The sequence below is a fragment of the Aplysia californica genome, unplaced genomic scaffold (assembly GCF_000002075.1).
Source record: "Aplysia californica isolate F4 #8 unplaced genomic scaffold, AplCal3.0 scaffold00521, whole genome shotgun sequence".
Taxonomy (NCBI): Eukaryota; Metazoa; Mollusca; class Gastropoda; order Aplysiida; family Aplysiidae; genus Aplysia; species Aplysia californica.
Genome location: NW_004797791.1, coordinates 83,502 through 105,092, shown reverse-complemented (window position 1 = coordinate 105,092; position 21,591 = coordinate 83,502). Strand labels below are relative to the sequence as shown.

The 21,591-nt window shown below is 38.4% G+C and overlaps 3 protein-coding genes across 5 annotated transcripts in view; 2 read left to right on the top strand and 1 right to left on the bottom strand.

Moving 5' to 3' along the window:
* The window catches only part of LOC101861533 (N-lysine methyltransferase setd6), a gene marked incomplete in the record, with an annotated part of 12,941 nt that extends 12,728 nt beyond the window's left edge, over positions 1-213 (top strand). Inside the window, 1 exon segment of the mRNA XM_013086922.2 lies at positions 10-213. Within this exon segment, the coding sequence (XP_012942376.1) occupies positions 10-171 (162 nt within the window).
* Positions 214-13,254: 13,041 nt separating this feature from the next.
* On the bottom strand, positions 13,255-13,740 carry LOC101860681 (DPH4 homolog). Its single transcript, XM_013086916.1, has one exon. It carries the CDS (start codon positions 13,738-13,740, stop codon positions 13,255-13,257), a length of 486 nt encoding a protein of 161 aa, XP_012942370.1.
* A 601-nt stretch (positions 13,741-14,341) lies between these two features.
* Positions 14,342-21,591, top strand: part of LOC101860355 (thioredoxin-related transmembrane protein 2-B) — an 8,448-nt gene continuing 1,198 nt past the window's right edge. For all 3 annotated transcript variants that reach the window (XR_004859001.1, XR_001185164.2, XM_005106230.3), the window contains exons 1-7: positions 14,342-14,580; positions 15,126-15,186; positions 16,453-16,566; positions 17,283-17,359; positions 18,007-18,113; positions 18,612-18,677; positions 20,260-20,386. Coding sequence is in view for 1 of the 3 variants with exons in the window: in XM_005106230.3 (XP_005106287.1) it covers positions 14,443-14,580; positions 15,126-15,186; positions 16,453-16,566; positions 17,283-17,359; positions 18,007-18,113; positions 18,612-18,677; positions 20,260-20,386 (690 nt within the window). In the remaining 2 variants the exon portion in view is untranslated. The remainder of the gene's footprint in view (positions 14,581-15,125; positions 15,187-16,452; positions 16,567-17,282; positions 17,360-18,006; positions 18,114-18,611; positions 18,678-20,259; positions 20,387-21,591) is intronic.

Below are 21,591 nucleotides of genomic sequence, written 5' to 3'. Positions count from 1 at the left end.
CCCCCCAGGACCGCACAGATCCACCTGGCCAAGTACCCCACAAGTCTGTCCGAGGACACGGACAAACTGACCTCTGAACTGCCCCCCAGACAACGCTACTCTCTCCGCACTTCCCACGGACAGAAACAGTTACTGAACAAGCTCATAGATGTGTGTGAAGGAAAGTCCTGAGTGGTGTGGAAAATAAAAGTGTTAATGAACTTGATAATTTTATCAGATTCGTTTGGTTTTGTTTTGTTTATGCTTGTTTGTGTTTGTTTTTGTTTGTTTTGTTTGGAGCCATTGATGAGGACTTAGTCTGCTCCTGCTGGGTGTGAAGAGATCTGTGCAAACAAATACATGGAAAAAAACGTTGGTAGGACCTTCTAGTTAGAGGCATCCTCCAACCACCCACACTGTGGATAGAACTCTCCTGTCTGTGTTGAAAGATTGTAAGGAGCAGGATCTCTGGTCTCTCATCAATCTCCAATAGACAAACTAAGGGAAACTTCCAGATGATCATCAAAAGTCCAAGAATGTGCTGACAGGGATTTGAACCAATGCTATTCTCAGCCCAGAATGACACAGATACAAACTGAGCTATTGTACAGTCAGCGTGGAGACGGTTGAAAAATATAAAATAAAATACAGCTAGTTGAGACGGTTTTAAAAAAATACAAAAAATACAGCTAGTGGAGGCAGTTGGAAAATATTTTTTAAAATGCAACGCATAAAGACGGTAGGAAAATATGAAATAAAACAAAACTAGTGGAGACGGTTGTAAAATAGAAAGTAAAAAAAAGCTAGTTGAGACAATTGTAATATAGAAAATAAAATACAGCTAATGGAGATGGTTGGAAAATATAGAATAAAATACAGCGCGTGAAGAAGGCTGGAGAGTAGAAAGTAAAATGATGGCTGCTAAATTATAGAATAACATACTGGGGAAAAAGGGGTTTAGAAAAAAGGAAAGAAAATACAGCTAATTCCTAAAGGTTGGGAAAAAAAAATACAGCTAATGAAGATGATGGAAAAATATAAAATAGATTACCGCTAGTGAAGACGGTTGGAAATTGTTAAATAAAATAAAACTAGTAGAGACGCTTGTAAAATAGAGAGTAAAATAAAGCTTGTTCAGACAGTTGTAACATAAGTCTTTTAATAAGAAATAAAATACGCCTGGGGGTGACGGTGGGAAAATATAAAATAAGACACAGAGTGTGAAGACGGTGGGAAAGTAGAAAATAAAATACAGCTAATGGACACGATTGAAAAATGTAAAATAAGACACAGCTAGTGGAGACTGTTGGAAAGTAGAAAATAAAATAAAGCCAGTTGAGACTTTTGTAACATAGAAAATAAAATCCGGCTAATAGAGACGGTTGGAAAATACTCTAGAAACAGTGAGCGTGAAGATGGTCGGAAAACAGAAAATAAAATACAGCTAGTGGAGACAGCTGAAAAATGTAAAATAAAATACAGCTAGTGGAGACAGTTGAAAAATGTAAAATAAAATACAGCTAGTGGAGACAGTTGGAAATGAGAAAAATAAAATACAAAGAGTGGTGACGGTTGTAAGATAAAAAAATAAAATACAGAAAGTGAAGGCAGTTAAAAATTAGAAAATAAAATACAAGGAGAGGATACGGTTGAGTAAAAGAAAAGAAAATGCAGCTAATGGAGACGGTTGGAATATCTAAAATATAATACAGCGCTTGAGAAGACGGTTGGAAAAAAAAATGCAACTAGTGGAGACAGTTGGAAAGTAAAAAATAAAATACAAATAGTATTAGAGAAGATGTTTGGAAAATATAAGATAAAATAAAACTAGTGAAGACGGTTGTAAAAGAAAAGGAAGTACAGGGCGTGTTGACGGTTGTAAAAGAGAGTAAAATACAGCTAGTAAAGACGGTTGAAAAATATAAAATAAAATACAGCTAGTAGAGACGGTTGGAAAATATAAAATAAAATACAGCTAGTAAAGACGGTTGGAAATTAAAAAAAAAAATACAGCCAGTGGAGACGGTTGGAAAGTAGAAAATAAAATACAGCTAGAGGAGACGGTTGAAAAATATAAAATAAAATACAACTAGTGGAGACGGTTGAAAAATATAAAATAAAATACAGCTAGTGGAGACGGTTGAAAAATGATAAAATAAAATACAGCTAGTAAAGACGGTTGGAAAATATAAAATAAAATACAGCTAGTGGAGACGGTTGGAAAGTAGAAAATAAAATACAGCTAGTGGAGACGGTTGAAAAATATGAAATGAAATACAGCTAATGGAGACGGTTGAAAAATAATAAAATACAGGGTGTGAAGACCTTTGGAAAGTAGAAAATAAAATACAGCTAGTGGCTACGGTCGAAAAAGAGAAAGATAAATACAGCTAATGGAGATGGTTGGAATACACAAAATAAAATACAACGCGTAGAGACGGTTGGAAAAGAAAAAAAAAATAATATAAACCTAGTGGAGACGGTTGTAAAATAGAAAATAAAGTGCTGGGCATGAAGACGGTTAGAAAATAGAAAATAAAATATAGCTTTTGGAGAGGGTTGATAAACATGAAATGAAATAAAGTTAGTTATGATGTTTGAAAAATATAAAATAAAACACAGCGTGTGAAGAGTGAAGACGGTTATAAAATAGAAAGTAAAATACAGCTAGTTAAGAAGGCTGGAAAATATAAAATAAAACGCAACGTGGAAGACGGTTAGAAAAAGGAATATAAAATACAAGGAGTGGTGACGGTTGGAAGATATAAAATTAAATAATATAGTAAGTGAAGACGGTTAAAAAATTAAAAAATATAAAACAGCTAGTGAATACGGTTGAAAAATAGAAAAAAAATACAGCTAATGGAGACGGTTGGAATATAAAAAAATAAAATAGAGCCCGCGAAGACGGTTGGAAAACATAAAATGAAACACAGAGCGTGAAGACGGTTGAAAGTAGGAAATGAAATAAAGCTAGTGAAGACGGTTGAAAAATACAAAATAAAATACAGCTAGCGCATGGAGACAGTTGGAAAATATTTTTTAAAAACAGTGAGCGTGAAAAAAGTTGGAAAGAAGTTAATAAAATATGGCTAGAACAGACGTTTGGAAAATATAAAATAAAATAGTGTGTGAAGATTTTGGTAAAAAAGGAAAAATAAAACAGCTGGTAAAGACAGTTGGAAAGTAGAAAAGAAAATAGATCTGAAGGAGACAATAGGAAAACAAAAAATAAAATTCAGCGAGTGAACACAGAAAGTAAAATACAACAAGAGGGGATGGTTGGAAAATATAAAACAAAATACAGCTAGTGAAGACGGTTGGAAAAAAGAATATAAATAAATACAGTTAGTGGTAACAGTTGGAAGATATAAAATAGAATACAGTTAATAAAGACTGTTAAAAGATTTTAAAATGTGATACAGCTAGTGGAGATTGTTGGAAAACATAAAATAAAATACTGCGCCTAAAGACGGTTGAAAAACAGAAAATAAAATACAGAGCGTGAAGACGATCGGAAAGTAGAAAATAAAACAAAAGCTAGTGGAGACATTTATTATAAAATAGAAAATAAAATACAGCTGGTGAAGATGGTTAAAAAATATAATACAGGTAGTGGAGACGGTAGAAAAATAGGAAAAATAGGTTGGAAAGTATAAAATATTTTTCTTCTTCTTGCTTGTTCTCGATGACAGCAGCTAGACAGTCAGTCGGATGTGGCGCACAAATTGTGCAGTTCGCTTTAACTCTAAGAGACTGCCATAGAGCTTTCTCTCAAGGGGAGTCGCATTCTGCCACGTCTGTGTATGAAGGGTGGCGTAGCGCAGGCAGTGCTGAAGGATATGGTTGGCATCTTCTTGGTCGTGTCCACATTCACAGATCGCTGACTCTCCTACCATTAATTTGGTGTGCATATGGTGTTTGAATCTGTTGTGGCCACAACCGAGTCTAAAGATTGTGACCTGGTCTGCTCTATTTAGCATGTAGTAGGGGTCATGTCTGTTGTGCTTAGGGTGGGACCTTTTCCATCTGTTTCTTATGGCAGATTTTATTAGTAATTAGTGTTTTTGACTCTGACTCTGAGAGATCCCTGTCATCTTCAATCTGGGTCATTTTGGCTCCTTCTTTGGAAATAAAATACAGCTAGTGGAGACAGTTGGAAAATATAAAATATAATACAGCTAGTGGAGACAGTTGGAAAATATAAAATAAAATTCAGCGAGTGAAGACGGTTGAAAAACAAAAAATAAAATACAGCTAGAGGGGACGGCTGGAAAATACTTTTAAAAAATACAGCGCGTGAAAACGGTTAGAACACAGAAAGTAAAATACAGCTAGTGGAGATGGTTGGAAAATATAAAATAAGATACAGCGCGTCAAGACTTTTGTAAAATAGAAAATAAATTCCAAAATAAATTATAGCTTTTCGAGATGGTTGAAAAATAAAAAATAAAATGCAGAGCGGGAAGACGGTTGGAAAATAAAAAATAGCTGTATTAAAAAAATGTATTTTCCAACTGTCTCTACTAACTCTATTTTATTTTATATTTTCCAACCATCTCAAGTAGTTGTATTTTATTTTAAATTTTCCAATCGTCTCCACTAGCTGTATTTTAATTTCTATAATGTATTAAGACCGTCTCCACCATCAATATTTTATTTTATATTTTCCAATCGTCTCTACTACCTGTATTTCATTTTAGGGCCTATATTTTCAGACCGTCTCCACTAGCTGTATGTTATTGTCTTTTTTAGTTTTAGTAGATCTTGTGGTTTTACGGCGCTCGCAGCTTCGTAAGGTCATATGAGCGCCAATATTATTGTCTATTTCAAAACTGTCTCCCTAGCTATATTTTATTTTCTATTTTATTAATTTTAAAACCGTCTCCCCTAGTTGTATTTTATTTTATTTTTTCAAACCGTCTCCACTAGCTGTCCTATTTTCTATTTTAAAACCGTTTCCACTAGCTGTAGGCCTATTAAAAAAATATATTTCAATCGTCTTCACTTGCTGTAGGCTATTTTTTTTTCTATTTCAAAATCGTTTTCCCTTTGCTGCGTTTTTTGTTTGTATTTTAAAACAGGTGCCACTAGCTGTATGGGATCTATTTTCTATTTCACAAGGGTCTCAGTCTCAAGTAGTTGTATTTAGTATGTAGTATACGACTATTTCTTTACATGTCCGGTGTCCTGATTACATGTATTAGTATTAGCTTAGTAAGAGTTTTACAGCGTTAGCAACTGCATTTACATGTACACGTATAAAAGAACATATGAGTGCACGAAACACAAGTTGGTTGCATTCACAGTATGGCTTGGTATAGGTCAATGATCAGATTAATGTTAAGAATTTATCATCAAATAATCATCTGTAAAAGATAATGTACTTAAAATTAAAATAACCGTATTTAGTATTTACAGTTCACTATAAAGGCTACCGGTCTTTATAAAATGGAGAATTCTGTTGGGATCAACGACGGAGAACCCATCTTGCAATTTTTAAATATTTTTTGGGGGGGGGGTATTTAAGATACGTGTACTTCCTTCGGGTTTCTCCAAAGTCTGGACATTCTGTTAAGATGTGTCTAATGGTGAAATCTGTGTCACATCTGCAACAGAACGGCTTCTCATCTCCCTGTAGGAGGCACTTATGTGTTAGGGAAGGGTGCTTATGTTTAGTAAGGGTATTATGGCCCTCGCAACTGCATAAGGTCATATGAACGCGTGAAACAAGTTGACTTTATTCTCAATAGTTCACCGCACAGCCTGATTTTGGTCAATGTTTCTAATTAAGATGTTAAAATGCTAAAAATTTAGTGTAAAATCTGATTTTTAATTTAAAACAACTTTCAAAATAACATTTAACAATTTCAAACAATTCCATTTACAATTTTTCATAAAGGTCAATGGCCTTCATAAAATCCAGAATTCTGTTGGGATCAACGACGCAAAACAGATCATGCAATTTTTTGTACATGTATCTAAAATATTTCCTTCGGGTCTCTCCCCAGTCTAGACATTCTGTTAAAATGTGTCTAATTGTAAAATCTGTGTCGCATCCGACAAAGAACTGTCGCATCCGACACAAAACGGTTTCTCATCTTCCTGTAGGAGGTATTTATGTGTTAGGGCCGTGTGTCCGATGCGTAATCGAGTAAAAATGTCTTTGTCTCTTCTTGGAGAGGCCCGGAGGTTTTCGTGGACCCAGTTTGGGCTTCATCTTGAGAAGTTATTATAACTTCTCAAGTTATTGTTAGTATTAGTCTCTTCCAGCGAGTCTCCCTCAGACTCTGTGTCCTGATTTTGTCCTGGATATGATGATTTTTAGTTTTAGTAAGTGTTTTACGGCACTTGCAACACAATAAGGCCATATAAGTGCCGAAGATTAGAGGTGTTACAAGAGAGTAAAAAACACAAAAAGAAGGAGGAGAGATCAGGACGATAGACGTTTGATAGGAAAGAAGGAGCAAACCACACCAGAGCACCCGTCAACCACCCACCTGGATACATGTATGATGATAATGAAGATGATGATGATGAATAAGGAGAGGAGGAGGAGGAGGAAGAGAAAGAGAACGAGGAAGTGGGGAAAGAGGAGGGGGAGGAGGAAGAGAAAGAGAACGAGGAAGTGGGGAAAGAGGAAGGGGAGGAGGGGGAGGAGGAAGAGAAAGAGGAAGAGGGGAAAGAGGAGGGGGAGGAGGAAGAGAAAGAGAACGAGGAAGAGGGGAAAGAGGAGGGGGAGGAGGAAGAGAAAGAGAACGAGGAAGAGGGGAAAGAGGAATGGGAGGAGGAAGAAGAGGAAGAATTATAAGAAGACTAATTAAGATTTCATTGAATTTCCAAACAAAGAAAACAAAGACATTTTGTGACCAATTGCAACATATTTATTAAAACTACTGCTGATTTCAAAGCTACCCTGAGGTACCTCATTTATCACGTGCCAGAACACGTACATGATGGAATACAACAGGCTGGACATTGCTGTCCCCGGGGTTTTATGCACCTCGCAGTATCATTTAGCACAATTTGATCATTATTATGATTATTTGCACAATTTCTGACTATTTTCCTTTATCATTCTTTGTTAAAATTAACAGAATCGCATAATTTTACATTTTGGGGCTCAGTTTGCATAATATAATTTCAAATTTTTTGTTTTTGCATAAAACCGCAGGGACAGCCATTGGGACATCAGGCAGTGGGGAGAGGACTCATGAATGTTGCATCACAAAAAGAAACAAGTTAATTAGTTAGAAAGGCACCAAGAACAATTGGTTGAGACCTAAATACACGGAACTTTGAATATCTGCACAAAACAAACGTTCTAACACAAGGGCTGAAACAATGGTGAGAAGTGACCAAGGCCCGCCACTGACATCCCAATTTCAGTTATCGAGCCGCAGTAAACGATATGCTGTCACACGAGAACAAGGACGTAGAAGACAAATGGCAAACATTACAAAAATCCCTGTCAGAAATACAGAGAAACAGAGAAACAGAGAGACAGAGAAACAGAGAGACAGAGAAACAGAGAGACAGAGAAACAGAGAGACAGAGAAACAGAGAAACAGAGAGACAGAGAAACAGAGACAGAGAAACAGAGAAACAGAGAAACAGAGAAACAGAGAGACAGAGAGACAGAGAGACAGAGAAACAGAGAAACAGAGAGACAGAGAGACAGTTGTGGCACAAAACGAGGGGGTGGAAACAAAGGCAGAGCAACATGCTGCTGGAATGACCAAACCAAAGAAGTGATTAAAACGAAAAAGATGTTCCAGAAATGGCAGAAGTCAAGTCAAAGACCAAAGAGGACAATATAGAATAAACTAGCATCTCTGCGTCTGTTGACATTTTTTGTCCAAAAGTAAAAGTAGCCACAAAAAACCCCCCCAAAAACCCCCGGCAAAAGTGGCCCCAAAAGTTGCCATTAATTTTCCAGCTTTCAACTGTTGTGATGAGCTATTGTAGCAATAGGTTGACAGAGGTCACTTCATCTCAAGCACCTGGATTTCTTCTATTTTTGTTTTAAGTATCCAGATTATCATTTGTAGCCACACAAAGTGTAAAAACGTGAAAAATAAAGATTTCACAACAAAATCAAATCAAAATTAGAACAGCACATAAACAACCACAAAAATTAACAAAATAAATGTAAAGGCGTGTGTCCACCTAGCCGAAGATAGGTCGTTTTAGCCCTAAATGTGTGTAATTCAAGAAAAAATACAGGATATTACAAGATGTTAATTATGGAATCACACACAAGGGGCCTGCCAGAGTCAGTATTCGGTTTTGGTGAAGACACGCTCTAACATCGCACAATTTTAAAAAAAGTAGGAACAACATCCAACTAAATGACATTACGTTAAATATATAAACGCAAAAGAATAGAAAAACAACACATCAGAAATATAACCAAAAAAAGAACATTTAATGAACACACCAACAAAGTAAGACACGACAAAGAGGGAAAAAGAAAAGAAAAATAGCAGCATAAAAGTATGTAATGTAGGCCGCCCACATTCTTCGCAGGAACATAACTTGATCTGTACGTGCACACCATAACATCAAAATACACGTCTAATATGTCATGAAGTTGAAAAATGCAAAAATTGCGTCCGTGATTTGAGGACCCAAAAATCGCGGCGAGCGACAAAGGCAGACGCTAGAATAAAATAAAGGAAAGCGAGAAGAGAGACCAAAAGAATGATCAAAACAGCTAAAGAAAATGCATGGAAAATACAAGGCGAGAAACTAACCAAAATCTGCAAGGTAAACCCTAGTGAGTTTTATAAAAGTGTGAACAGCACGCGGGTAAGGAAAGACCCATACAACCCGACATGCATTATAAACGACAAAGAGGGTAATCCCATTCTCAGCAATCATGCCATTAAGAAAAGATGGGAAAATTACTTCCAAGAACTACGGTACTCAACCCAGAGGCTTGCAACGGACAACAATAAAAGTTCCAACCATCATATGGAGATCAAACAGAACCACCAATACTTCTCAGAGAAATCGAAAAGGCGTTCAAAGCCAGACCCAAGAACAAAACCCCAGGACCAGATGACACAAAACCCCAGGACCAGATGACATCACAGCGGAAGCCATAAGAGCTTGTGGAAACACCGGTATACTGTGGCTGAGGAGAATTTTCAACAGAGCCCGGGAGCAAAGAAAATGCCCAGAAGACTGGCAGAAAGATATATATATATATATATATATATAAAAAGAAAGGCAACAAACGCGACTGCACAACATACAGAGGCATCTCTTTGTGAAACCACACAGGGAAAATATATGCAAAGATATTAGAACAGCGGATCCAATGAGGAAATTGAAAAAGAATTTAAAAAACTACAGGGAGTTGCTATTCAATCAACATTTTATGAGGAATGTTACAGGGACAACGAAGGTAAGTTGACCTTGTTCAAATCTGGTACACGTTTTGTCTACATTGATGTCCTCCCTCACCCTCTCCCCCAAGATTTCCAGGTTGGACATTGGAGGCATACGTACCATTCTATTTCTGAGTGATGATTTTGTTTGTTTTGTTTTAGTAAGAGTTTTACGGCGCTCGCAACGGCATAAGAGTGAGAATTTGAAGTAAATTGAAGCATGCTTCATTTTTCACACAGCATATTACGGACTGCTGTCAGGAGAAAGTGAAATCAGCTGGGACGACAGCTGTTCACATTGTCAGTGGTGGGTGCTCTTTACAGTAGAGCAGCTACAGTTATTCTCCACGTTCTCAGCTGCAAGCCCAGTACTCCGGTATTCATCACTGGCCATCAGCAGACACTGTTTTGGCTCTAGCCGAGGTAACATAAACAGTGAGAGTTTCAATCATGTCATAAAGCAAACCACGCAGTGGAGATCACGCAAGCTGGTTGAGCGTGTGCATAAAATCCATGCACTCGTCCAAGCGCAATACAGGGAGATACAGAGAGCCTTTTGAGGATTGGGAGAGTTTGACCTCTGCGATGAGTTCAAACATTTTACAGTCCAGAGGGATGTCGTTTTTGTGTGTGAGTGTTTTACGGCGCTCTTTCCTTTGCTGTCCTTTTGATGGGAAATTCCCGAGGATAGACTGTGTGTCAGGTAGGTGTTTCAGTTTTCTTTTCTTTCCATTTATTATGTTGATATTGAAACCACTACATGTTGTGTAGCAGAGCACCGTTACCTTTCTCTGCCTCTTTAAAAAAAAGTGTCGATTGTTCCAACAGAATGCGACTTTTCACCGTCTTATGGCGGGACATAATATTTGCCACACCTACAGTGAAGTGGCAGCGTTGACAGAGAAATGAGCAAGGGAAGATGGAGAAATGCCAGAAGGAGGGCTCTCTGAGGTAATTCATAGATCAAGACTGATCTGATATTATACAAAGCAATTTTATACCTACATATATATATGCCTTTTGCCTTTCTACAAGTAAATATTTTATATCTTCGCCAGGGATCTGCTCAGGGATCTTGAGAAAGACCTGCTGGAGCCAACAAAAGGGTGAAGCTTCTTGGAGCACCTATTTACGGCTTATTGGCAATACCACCAATTTAAAGTGTGCTGCCAGAATCCAGAAGAAGGAAAAATATCACCCTATTTTTGTATTTTGCAAACTATAAAAATCGCTGTATTTTTTAACTCATTGCTTTTGCAATTACTCTTGTTTCACAGAAAAAGCCGTCATGTTCCAGGATTTTGGCGAGAATCGGAAGGCTGCATACACCGCGGAGATTAAATCAGCTCACTTTGGCAAACAGCAAGTGACTGTTCACCCGGTTGTAGCATTTTATAGGACAGGGGACACAACAATTGTCAGGGACAGCGTGATTTTCCTGAGTGACGACATGACACGTGACCGTCAAGATGTCCAGGAATTTACCAGACAGTCGCTGGAGCTGTTGAGGAAGAAACTGACCATAAAAAAGCTCACCATTTGGAATGGAGTGATGGTGCTCACAGTCAGTACAAGGTAATCATTGTCATATTGTCCTTCAATATTGATTATTAGTACCAAAAGACATTGCAGGTGAATAAATTTGAAGACAATTTTGTTGTTTGATTTATTTTGCTGGGAAGAGGTAGTTTCCACGACCTTACAGTCCTGCCCCATCCACCCCAAAGATGCTACTTGTCTCTAAGCGAGATTGGCAAATGGCACGAGAGTCCGCGAGACTAGGCGGTCTTGGCCTATATAAGCTTACCTGCGTGACATTTTCAAAACAGCCCTGAGGGAACCTTGCCAGTAGCGTTTTGTTGGCCCCAAGGCTATTGCTTTGTAAATCTGAAATCACCCAACACCTAGTTCTAGTTTTTCTAGATCTATTCAGCATGGAAGTGGGAGCCAAGTTCAAGAGCTTTGCAGAGTTCACAGAGGCTGTGAAAGAGCATGAAAATACTTATAAGACTAAATTTGTTGTGACACGATCCACCAAAATTGGCCAAACAGACCCCTTGAGTGCTGTTTACGTGTACAAGTCGATTCGGTACCAGAGCAAGCAGGGGCAGCGCCACCATGACAGTTCATCCAGAGGGGAAAGACCAGTGCAAAGGTACGATACAGAGGATACAAACTATATATATATAGGACAATTTCTGATTTGCATGCTATTGCTAAGTCTTTTTTTTTTTACTTCTTTGTTACTTGACATCCAGGCAATACGTTCTGGTGGCAGAATAGACAGAGTGGAACTCAGTCCGGACGTACAAACAATCCCTGGGACACAAAAGTATCACCAGTTCCTGGCACTGAAAGAGTATGTGCTGCAGGCAAGAAAGTTTTTGTACTGGCTGCCGTGAGGGAAGGCCAACCCAGTGTGTGAACCACACCTGGTGCGAAAGCTGATGTCGTTGAGCTATACACTGTCCACAAGAGCAAGCCAAGGTACGTAAATTCCATTTCCTCATAAACAAAACCATACATTAAAATACAATTATAAGCACTTTGCCTTTCACACGATGCAAAGTTACCTAACTGCATTCACACTTTTGTCTACATGATGATTTCATCGCTTTGAGAGCAGCCACACTAGCGTTCTTCATGATGGTGTCAGCCCATTATGAGAAAGTTTGAAAGCAAGTGATCACCCGAGACGAGGAACCCACCAGTCCTCAACCCACAACTCGGCAACACGGTCATATGCCCTCTCCCAGGCTGTGACTAGGAAACCGCTGAAGGAGACGCCCCGGTGGTGGCGGCACTGCTCAATATACACATGCCCTCACACACACCCAAACGATAGTTAAAATTCAATCTATCCATAAATATCTGTCTTTTTTGGGAATTTTTCGTATATATATATATATAAAATTTGTAATAATTGTATTTATTGACATTGTTTTGAATACATATTTTGTACGTGTTATAACATAAATGTTTTCTGGCTTTTTGTACTTCTTGTACAATGATCCAAATTTTTCAGGAATGCGTCTTTGTGATAAAAGGAACTTTGAATTTGCTGAAGTATCTCTTGTTATTATTGCTCGTGGGTATCCCCTGTATCTCCGGGTACCCGCCCATCTCTCTCTGTCACGTCACGCCATTTGGAAATGCTATTCTATCCTCGACCGGTCCAGAAATACTGAGATTCTAGCATCAGGTCTACCCTGAGCCAAGAGGGCGCTGAAACTTTTAAAAATCACAAAAGAGTTCCCCTACCGGGTCTGTATACTTTGTGACTTTGTTCTCGGTTACCGGGTCTGTATACACTATACACTCCCTTCTAGCATAGATCTCTAGCCTAATCTTTGATTCTAGGCTGCCTTCTGATATTAAAATGATGATTTCATCCAAAGGTACAAAGGTGATTTCGAGTGTTTCCTAGTGTTTTCGAGAAAAAAACCCACCCGCACCTGAAATGCAAAGAAAACTGTCTTGCATTTAAAAAAGAGTTTTTTTTACAAAATAATAAGCTGCACAATCATAAAGGGACAAAAAATTTAACAATTCGAAGTAAACTAACCTCGAGACGCAATTAAATAAAATTAAGAAGAACCATTATAAATGATAAATTAACAACTGCAACCCTCACGATGAAGAATCACACTCAAGTTTACCCTTTTATATTGATGTCATTATCATGATTTAAAAACATATAAAATAGAATACAACAGAAACAAAACAAGTAAAGAGCACTTGTAACATTAACAACTATAAATTCAACATCTTTTTGTGTCCAGAAACTTGGCATATTCTCTCTTGGAATGGTCAACAGATTTCGAAGAAATTGTTGATAAGAAATTCAAGGCAAGCCAGCAGCAGGAACCCATTCTGACTTTCAAGAGTACACCACTTTGATTGTCAATGAACACGTTTCACAGCACACTATATCATACAAGAGTTTCACATCGGTCTCAGATAAAAGATAAAAACTACCACACCGACAAGGATATGTATACATGTCCTCAGAGTCATCCCAGTCAAAGTCCTCGTACGGAACAGTGTCTTGAATGGGTAAGTCTTGAGAGAGGCAGCGTTCCTGCCATTTCAAATCAAACTGTGTCCGTAATTCAGAATCTCTCAGAATTTTCCATGCTCGGTCAATTTTTACAAATTCGTCAGAGCAGTTTTTTTGAAAAGTGTTCTCTGACTGTTCATTGCTAGCTTCACATCTTGACGGCTCTGAAAGTGACTCCTGGCCATTACTGCGGCTATGAGACATTTTGTCAGGGTGGTACTGGCGTGCCAACCTCATGTACGATTTTTTCAGTTCTTCAGCAGAAGCTTGTGGCGAGGACTGAAGAATTTCATACAAATTCTCCATGTTTCTTTAGAAAGCTGTTTTTGATTTCAGATGATAACAGGCTTACAACCTTCTAGATATCTAGATCTTAGATCTAAAGTCAAGTGCTTGAAGGTTAGGATCTTCGTCACGCCTACGTTTCATCATTCAAGTTCCGTTCATGTAAAGCCTACACTGATTAAGTAGACCTATCTGGAGATCTAGATATATATCTAGATTTAGATCTAGACTACATATAGATCTATATCTAGATCTAGGGCCTAACTTAGATCTAGTTTAAGCAAGCCCAATCTTTGGCGAAAACTGCGTGGCTTGAGAGTGAGAGAAGAAAATCCTGCCTTTCACAATCACTGGTACTGCTTACAATAGACGTGACATAGAATACAATGGTCATAATACTAAAACTACGACATCAGACTATTCACATTAGAGGGGAAAAGACTTCGCAAGACTGAAACACTACAAGTTGAATTTGTGAATCGTCATTCGGGTCGCGTGTTTCCATAAATTTGTTTGAAGTTTGCATCAATGGCGAAAGAACTTCAAGAAGAGGAAATCCGACAAAGAAGATAAATAAGAGTGTAGCCCTGAAACCTCTTTGGAGTAGCCTCCCCTGGCCCCTCGTCAACTGTCAACATTCGGGAACTTCCGGTTGTGGTCTTGCTTCACTTTCTTCATCTCTCTCAAGTTCAAGATCAAAGAAGAAACAGCGGACAGTGCAAGATGACTTTCTTTCAAGAGTTGAGGCCTCTGCTAAAGCCTCATTACATATCGAACTTACTCATTGCAGTTCTTTATTTCATTTTGAAGAGCACTCCCGGTGTGTGTGAAACGTTATTCCGCTCCTGCCAGTTAGAATTGGTGAGTTTTCGCAAGGCAAGGGCCGTTGTGACAGAGTGACGCTGTGACAACTAACAACGCGGCGTTAATTGCGACATAGTGAACATGGAGGTCTTTTACGTTTGATGATTAGATCTAGATCTAGATCTAATCTAGATCTAGTTCTAGATCTAAATCTAGTATCAGTTTGTTTAATTCGATCATCAGTTTTCAGGCTGGGTTTTTTTTTTCTTTCGCTTGACAACTGTTTCCTTCCTTTTCCCTGGAAATCAGACATCAAGAATTTTGTTGAGATTCCCGACGGCTATTGGCCCAGCCTTAGACAAAGACCCAAAACTGTAGGCCTATATGGGGGCCTTGAGTCTAGGGGACCTGCAGTGAAAAGCGGCCTCCAGCCTTCACACTAGAGACTGGGATGTTCTTATAAAGATGAACGAGAAGAAGAAATTTGTGATACAATGATGTGGGTCACGTTGTCATAGAGTATTTTTCTGTGATACACCTTCCTTGAAATTGAACAATTTGAGCACAATTATCTTGACTTTGATTGTTTTTTGTCTTTTCAGAGGGAATACGAATGGCTCACTTTCCTTGCTTGTGTTGTGGTGTTGAAAAATCGAAAGCAAGGTTGGTAATGAGTAATGCAATCTCTGTTCATTTTGTCTAAGTACAGTATAACATGGAAAGGTCAAACAAAGAAGACTCAAAATCACGCATCCGTCGAAGTGTGCCTGTGGCCCCGGGATATTTTTTTCTTCTTTATCTTTGTAAGATATCCCTTGAACTACGGATCCCTCAAACTACTGAGGACGGTCCCGACGAATTTGAGCTAGATCTATTTGTTATACTGTAATTGTATGTCTTTTGAAAATTTCTAATCATGCTTTGCATTATCATGATTCTTTTTTCTGTGGACTTTAGTGGGAGTGATTTGTCGCATTCAAACAAACATTTGCCATATGTGTAGGCTATATATAGAATAGAGTAGACCTACTGGACTCTTTTGTCTCATCTCCACCACAAGTTGCAACAGTCTCTCATCTTAGGCAAAAAACTATACCACAGTGATTTTTTAAAAATCAAGTTCAAAATATACAGTTGACTCCGCATGTGTTGAACTCGCTTTGGTTGATCTTCGGTTTAGTTGATTTTTTTTTGGGGGTCCCATCACCTCTTCTTCTTTACATAACCCAACGGTTAAGTTGGACTTGGGATGAGCTAATCTATTTTTCACTCCCCCGACGACTTCAACTCATCCATTGCCGACTATAAAGTATAAAGCATAATTTGTTGTTCTTTGGGCCTCTCATATAAATATCAGTTGTAGACTGAATGTTGGGGAGGAGTTCCACAGAGGGCCGGCACCTACCATGACAAGGTCCACTGAGCAAACTATACAAGGGTTAGGGTTAGGGTCGGCTGGCCCTCTGCGGAACTCCTTCCGAATGTTGTAAAACGTGACACACTCGAGAAAGTTGAGAGACGGCAGAGCTTGGTGTACTGCCTGAGATGCTTTTTTGCCATGTATATATTTTTGCTTGGTTAAGAAGAGTGTTGATTTCTTCACAGAATTGCGTTATTATAATTGTTTTCTTGAATATGAGTGCCAAACTGGTACTTTATTTTTGTTTAGTTGTAATTATTTTTAACACTTTGACCCCATCTGGTGACCCAGTCAGGAGAGTGACTGCAACAGACTTCTCAGCCCTGCCTAGTTGTGACCAGATTGGATAATTTTCACTGTCGGCTGTCTCATTGATGCACCAAGTGACCTCAAAGTGTAAAAAAAAGGTGTAGAATCTTGGAATCTGTGCTGGCAAGGGAGTGAAATGCACTCATCATGTTTGTTCTTTGAAAGTTTGTCTCTCACATGCTGCCTTTCTTCTCTTGCAGGCAACATTGAGGAGTATGTCTCGACGGCTTGTTTGTTCACCAAGGCTCTCAGCACTATCTGCTTTTTCAACTACAGCATCTCCTACGGACTCTTGTACATTTTGCTATGTTTAGGTAAGAAATGAAAATGTGTAGTGAAGAAAAAAATGATTTGCCGTAGCTTATAACTTACTTTAAAGTGTGAGGGAACCAATCGTTTTTGCGATCAGTTTTTTTCTTTTTTTCCCCTGTTTTTTCAGTCCTGCTCCTGGTGCATTTTTAAATTCTTTTTTTACTGACGTAGTTATGAGAACTGAACACAACTCCTGCATATTCCTTAGCTAATAAATTTCCTATTCACGATTTTGTACCTTTGTTCATTCGACCCGTGTGATACAAACGCATCATGTTGCTGGGAATTTTGGGGTTTACATAAGTGACCAAGTCACAGCGTCTCTAGTGGATGGTCAGATGTTGTCTCTTCTGCCTCAGGCTATGAACATCAGGATAGCTCCAACTCCTCAGACCCGTTCTGTCCTCACTCAGTGGGTGATTGGCGGGTGCTCTGGTGTGGTTTGCTTCTTCTTTCCTATCAGACATCTATCGTCTTTATCTCCCCTCCTTCTTTTTTGTGCTTGTTACTCTCTTGTAACACCTCTAATCTTCTGGCGCTCATATGACCGAATGCAGTTACGTCGTAAAACTTCTACTAAAAAAAAAGAGTATAAAAAGAGAGAAGAGAAAAAAAAAGAATAAAAAAGAAAAAGCTCCATAGACCCGTTCTGTCCCCACTCAGATGTGCTTTCTCTCATTGTTATAACCTCTGCTTTTCTTTGACTCTGTGTCCCTAGCTCATGTGATGTTCCTGCCTAAGCCAGTGTACATGGGGCCTGAGAGCATCGTCTACTTCAGGGGGCCCAACTTGTGTGTAAGTGGTTATTTATGTGTGTAAGTGTTTGCTTTTGTGTGTGTAAGTGGTTATTTATGTGTGTAAGTGTTTGCTTTTGTGTGTGTAAGTGTTTATTTGTGTGTGTGTGTGTTTACTTTTACCTGCGAATATTTATGTGTAGGTGTTAACTTATGTGTGTGTTTATTTATGTGTAGATCTTTACTTATGTGTGTTTATTTATGTGTAGATCTTTACTTATGTGTGTGTTTATTTATGTGTTAGTGTTTACTTAAATGTGTGTGTTTATTTTTGTGTAAGTGTTTACGGAGATGTAAGTAATAACTTTACAGGGATGTCAGATTTCCCCCCAAATATCTTTATAATTTGATGCGCTGAAAATCTTTGATTTTTGCCTATATTATTTTTGCTTTTTAAAGAAAATATGTTTGAGATCGTTGACTTGGTTTTCACCAACTGAAATTATTGCAAAGAAAAATGAAAAGTGATATAATACAAAATAAAATGATTGATTATGTTTGTTGCTGTCTGAAGTGATTGATTATGTTTGTTGCTGTCTGAAGTGATTGATTATGTTTGTTGCTGTCTGAAGTGGAAAAAAAATGGTATTCAAGATTGAATAAATAAGTATCATTGTGGGTTGTTTTTTGTTTTTTTTTTCTCTCCAGGAAGAGATTGAAAGAGACAGGAAAGTGACATGGCTCATCACGTTCTTTGTGGCGTGGTCCCCCAAATGCGTCACGTTTGCTCCAGTCTTCTCAGAGTTGTCGCATGGGTAAGTGTAACCTCACGGCGATGATGGATTCCCATCTGACCCATCTGTTTCCTTTAAAAAGATCACAGTTCGGTTTTCATCCGTCTGCTAATGGGTTAATAAGATTATAAGATTCCCGAAACTAAGTGTGTGCTTTGGCCAATTTTTGTTTGGAATTACCGTCAGCTACCGTGGGGATCCTAGCTCAACTATGAATTAGCTGCTGTTTTTAGATCTTCATATTAGTGGAGGATTTAGGGTGTTTGTGAAAACTCTCACCAAGGTTTGTGAATTGTTCTTGCTTGTTCCTAGTAAAAAAAAAAAAAGGGGAAAATGGAGAAGGGGGGGGGGGGTAAATGGAAGAAGAAGAAGGGGTTTGTATAATGGGGTTGTGCTTGACCAATACAAGTGAGTTTATTGTCAGATTAGGTGGTTTTTTTCTGATCACCATGTCAGTCCTTTTGTTGTGAAAGGGCTTTTCAGGAAAGTAATTAATTGTGATGTCTCTCCCTGTTCCAGGTACAGTTTGGACAACCTCAAGTTTGGCAAAATCGACGTGTCGCGCTACCCGGAGATTGCCGAGAAGTGAGTCAGTTTGTGATGGTTTGAAAATAAGTTTTCTGGAAAGTTTTCATTCCTTGCATGTAGAGTAAAAAAAGAACTATTTTTAGAGAGAAATTGGATAGAAAAGGCGGTGTTGATGTTGATAACCTTCTTGTAAAAAAATGGAGACTGTAAAGTTTTTATCACGGACATAATACAGGATGGGTAGAGGAATAATAATAAATTATAGCATTTGTATAGCGCATATCCCCGCTCAACAGCAGGCTCTCTGCGCTTTACACTATATTAATGTTGAGAGAAGTCAGATGTATTGCTCAAAGTCCCTTTTCTTCTCACAGAAAGTACAATATTTCCCTGACACTGACAGCCGTCACTAAATATGTTTGCAGCCCCCCCAAAAAAGCTCACAAACGATGCTTGATTTGTCCTCCTGGACACCAATGTGGGTGTGGCAGGGGCTAGTTTAGTTTACATTAGAATGAGATCTTCACATTGTTTAAGCTTTGCTGTGGATTGATTTGTCTTGAGATGATTTTGTTCATTTGTGTCCTTCGCTTTATTTTAAAAAAATGTATTCACATGCATCATAATCACATTGTAATTTACTTTGTGCTTTTTAAAGTTTTCAGTAATCGATTTTCTCCTCTTTTGTTCTTGTCAGTTGGATTCTGAGAATTTCTCCTCTTTTGTTCTTGTCAGTTGGATTCTGAGAATTTCTCCTCTTTTGTTCTTGTCAGTTGGATTCTGAGATTTTCTCCTCTTTTGTTCCTGTCAGTTGGATAAGATTTTCTCCTCTTTTGTTCTTGTCAGTTGGATTCTGAGAGCACAGGAAGAAAAGCAAGTGGACAGGGATAGTTTACAAAGAGGGGAGGAGGGGAGGGGCAATGGAAAGAGGATGGGCTGTGTGGAAGAATCATGTGTGGTTGAGCAATTGGTCATCATAGATTTATTAACTGATTTTATATCCTCTAGTTTGTACTTTGTTTTGTCTTCTGCAGCAGGAATGGCTCTAAAGGTTACAACTGCAATATACAGCTATGTGTGATCTGCATCAGTTTGTGACCAACTGCTCGTGTTTCGTTCAATTGAGAGATTTTGACAGAGATCTCTTTGTGTGTGTTTCAGATATATATATAACATCACCATTGACAGAGATCTCTTTGTGTGTGTTTTTAGATATAACATGAACATTGACAGAGATCTCTTTGTGTGTGTTTTAGATATAACATGAACATTGACAGAGATCTCTTTGTGTGTGTTTCAGATATATATATAACATCACCATTGACAGAGATCTCTTTGTGTGTGTTTCAGATATATATATAACATCACCATTGACAGAGATCTCTTTGTGTGTGTTTTTAGATATAACATGAACATTGACAGAGATCTCTTTGTGTGTGTTTTAGATATAACATGAACATTGACAGAGATCTCTTTGTGTGTGTTTCAGATATATATATAACATCACCATTGACAGAGATCTCTTTGTGTGTGTTTCAGATATATATATAACATCACCATTGACAGAGATCTCTTTGTGTTTGTTTCAGATATATATATAACATCACCATTGACAGAGATCTCTTTGTGTGTGTTTCAGATATAACATCAACATTGGGGCGCTGTCGAGGCAGTTGCCCACGGTGATTTTGTTCCAGGAGGGCAAGGAGAGTGAGAGGAGGCCAGTACCCACCAAACACATGACCTTGAAGTTTGACTTCACTAAGGTAGCCTAGGCAAACGTTTTCTTCGTTGGTCTATAATTTGGATCTCTTACCGCGACACTAAAATTTGATGTGCAAGTGCCAGTTTTTCTGGTGTTATGGGAATTCTGGGAAACTTGAACTGTTCTGAACAAGTTGAATCTTTGTATGTAGCTGATTGTTAAGCCTTGTTGTATGTTCTTTGACTATAACATGCCTTTTATTATTTCATACTTATAAATTGTAAAAACTTCACCTATAAGCGTGATATATCTATTTCCGTAGGGCTCGAATCCGAGAGGCAACTCATTTTGTCAACACGCTTCACATTTATTATAATTCAAATGTACATCACTCTTCTTGTCCTATGAGAATGTGCAAAAGGAGTTACTCTGGAGTCAGGTTTGAGTCATGTCCATGAATCTTTCTCATTCCATGACCATCTGGGCCAGGGCATGCATGTGTGTAGCGTGTAGTCTGCTCTGATTGGTGTCCTTGAAGAGGAGTATTCTCATGGCTCAAAAAAAACCTGTAAAAGACAAGTAATTCTTAAACTCTTTATCTCCGAGGGGGGTATACCCACTATGCCAGGGCCCCTTTTTTTGGTACTAAGTCTAAAAGTGATGAAAATATCACTAAATGGGTCATGAAGTCAAATCAAGTGAACCTATTTTGATAGTTCTTCGTCTAATAGATGAACTCCAGAGAAAAGAGACCTGTTTTCGGCAATTGCTGAAAAGTAATTTGATGTCGAAGTCGTCGTAAAGGAATGTGCGCGAGCAGCTGTTAGCGGCTCACCGGCACAGGGGTTCTGACTGTGAGCTGCTGGGAGCGGCTTGCCGGAGACAAAGAGTTAATGTTTGGCTGTTTTGTCACTGTGAATGTGCCTCTCTTCAGCTCAATGGGTAGTTGGTAGGTGCTCTGGTGTGGTTTGCTCCCTTTTTTTCCTATCAAATAACTGTCTTCTTTATCTCTCCTCCTTTTGTATGTGTATTATTCTCTTGTAACACCTCTATTCTTCGACACTTATATGACCTTATTGTGTTGCAAGTGCCATAAAATTCTTACTATAACTAAAATAAACTCTTGAGCACCCCCCAGGGCGGTGCCATTGACTGAAGTATCATTAGGCCTTTCCCAAAGGGGGGACATTTCTCATTCTAAATCTAATGCACAGTAGAATTGTAAATGGGCTGATCCAACAATGTCATGCTCATAACTGTGCCTGA

Excerpts from the sequence above, each read along its gene's own strand:
- LOC101860681 (XM_013086916.1), bottom strand. The coding sequence starts at position 13,740 with ATGGAGAATTTGTATGAAATTCTTCAGTCCTCGCCACAAGCTTCTGCT.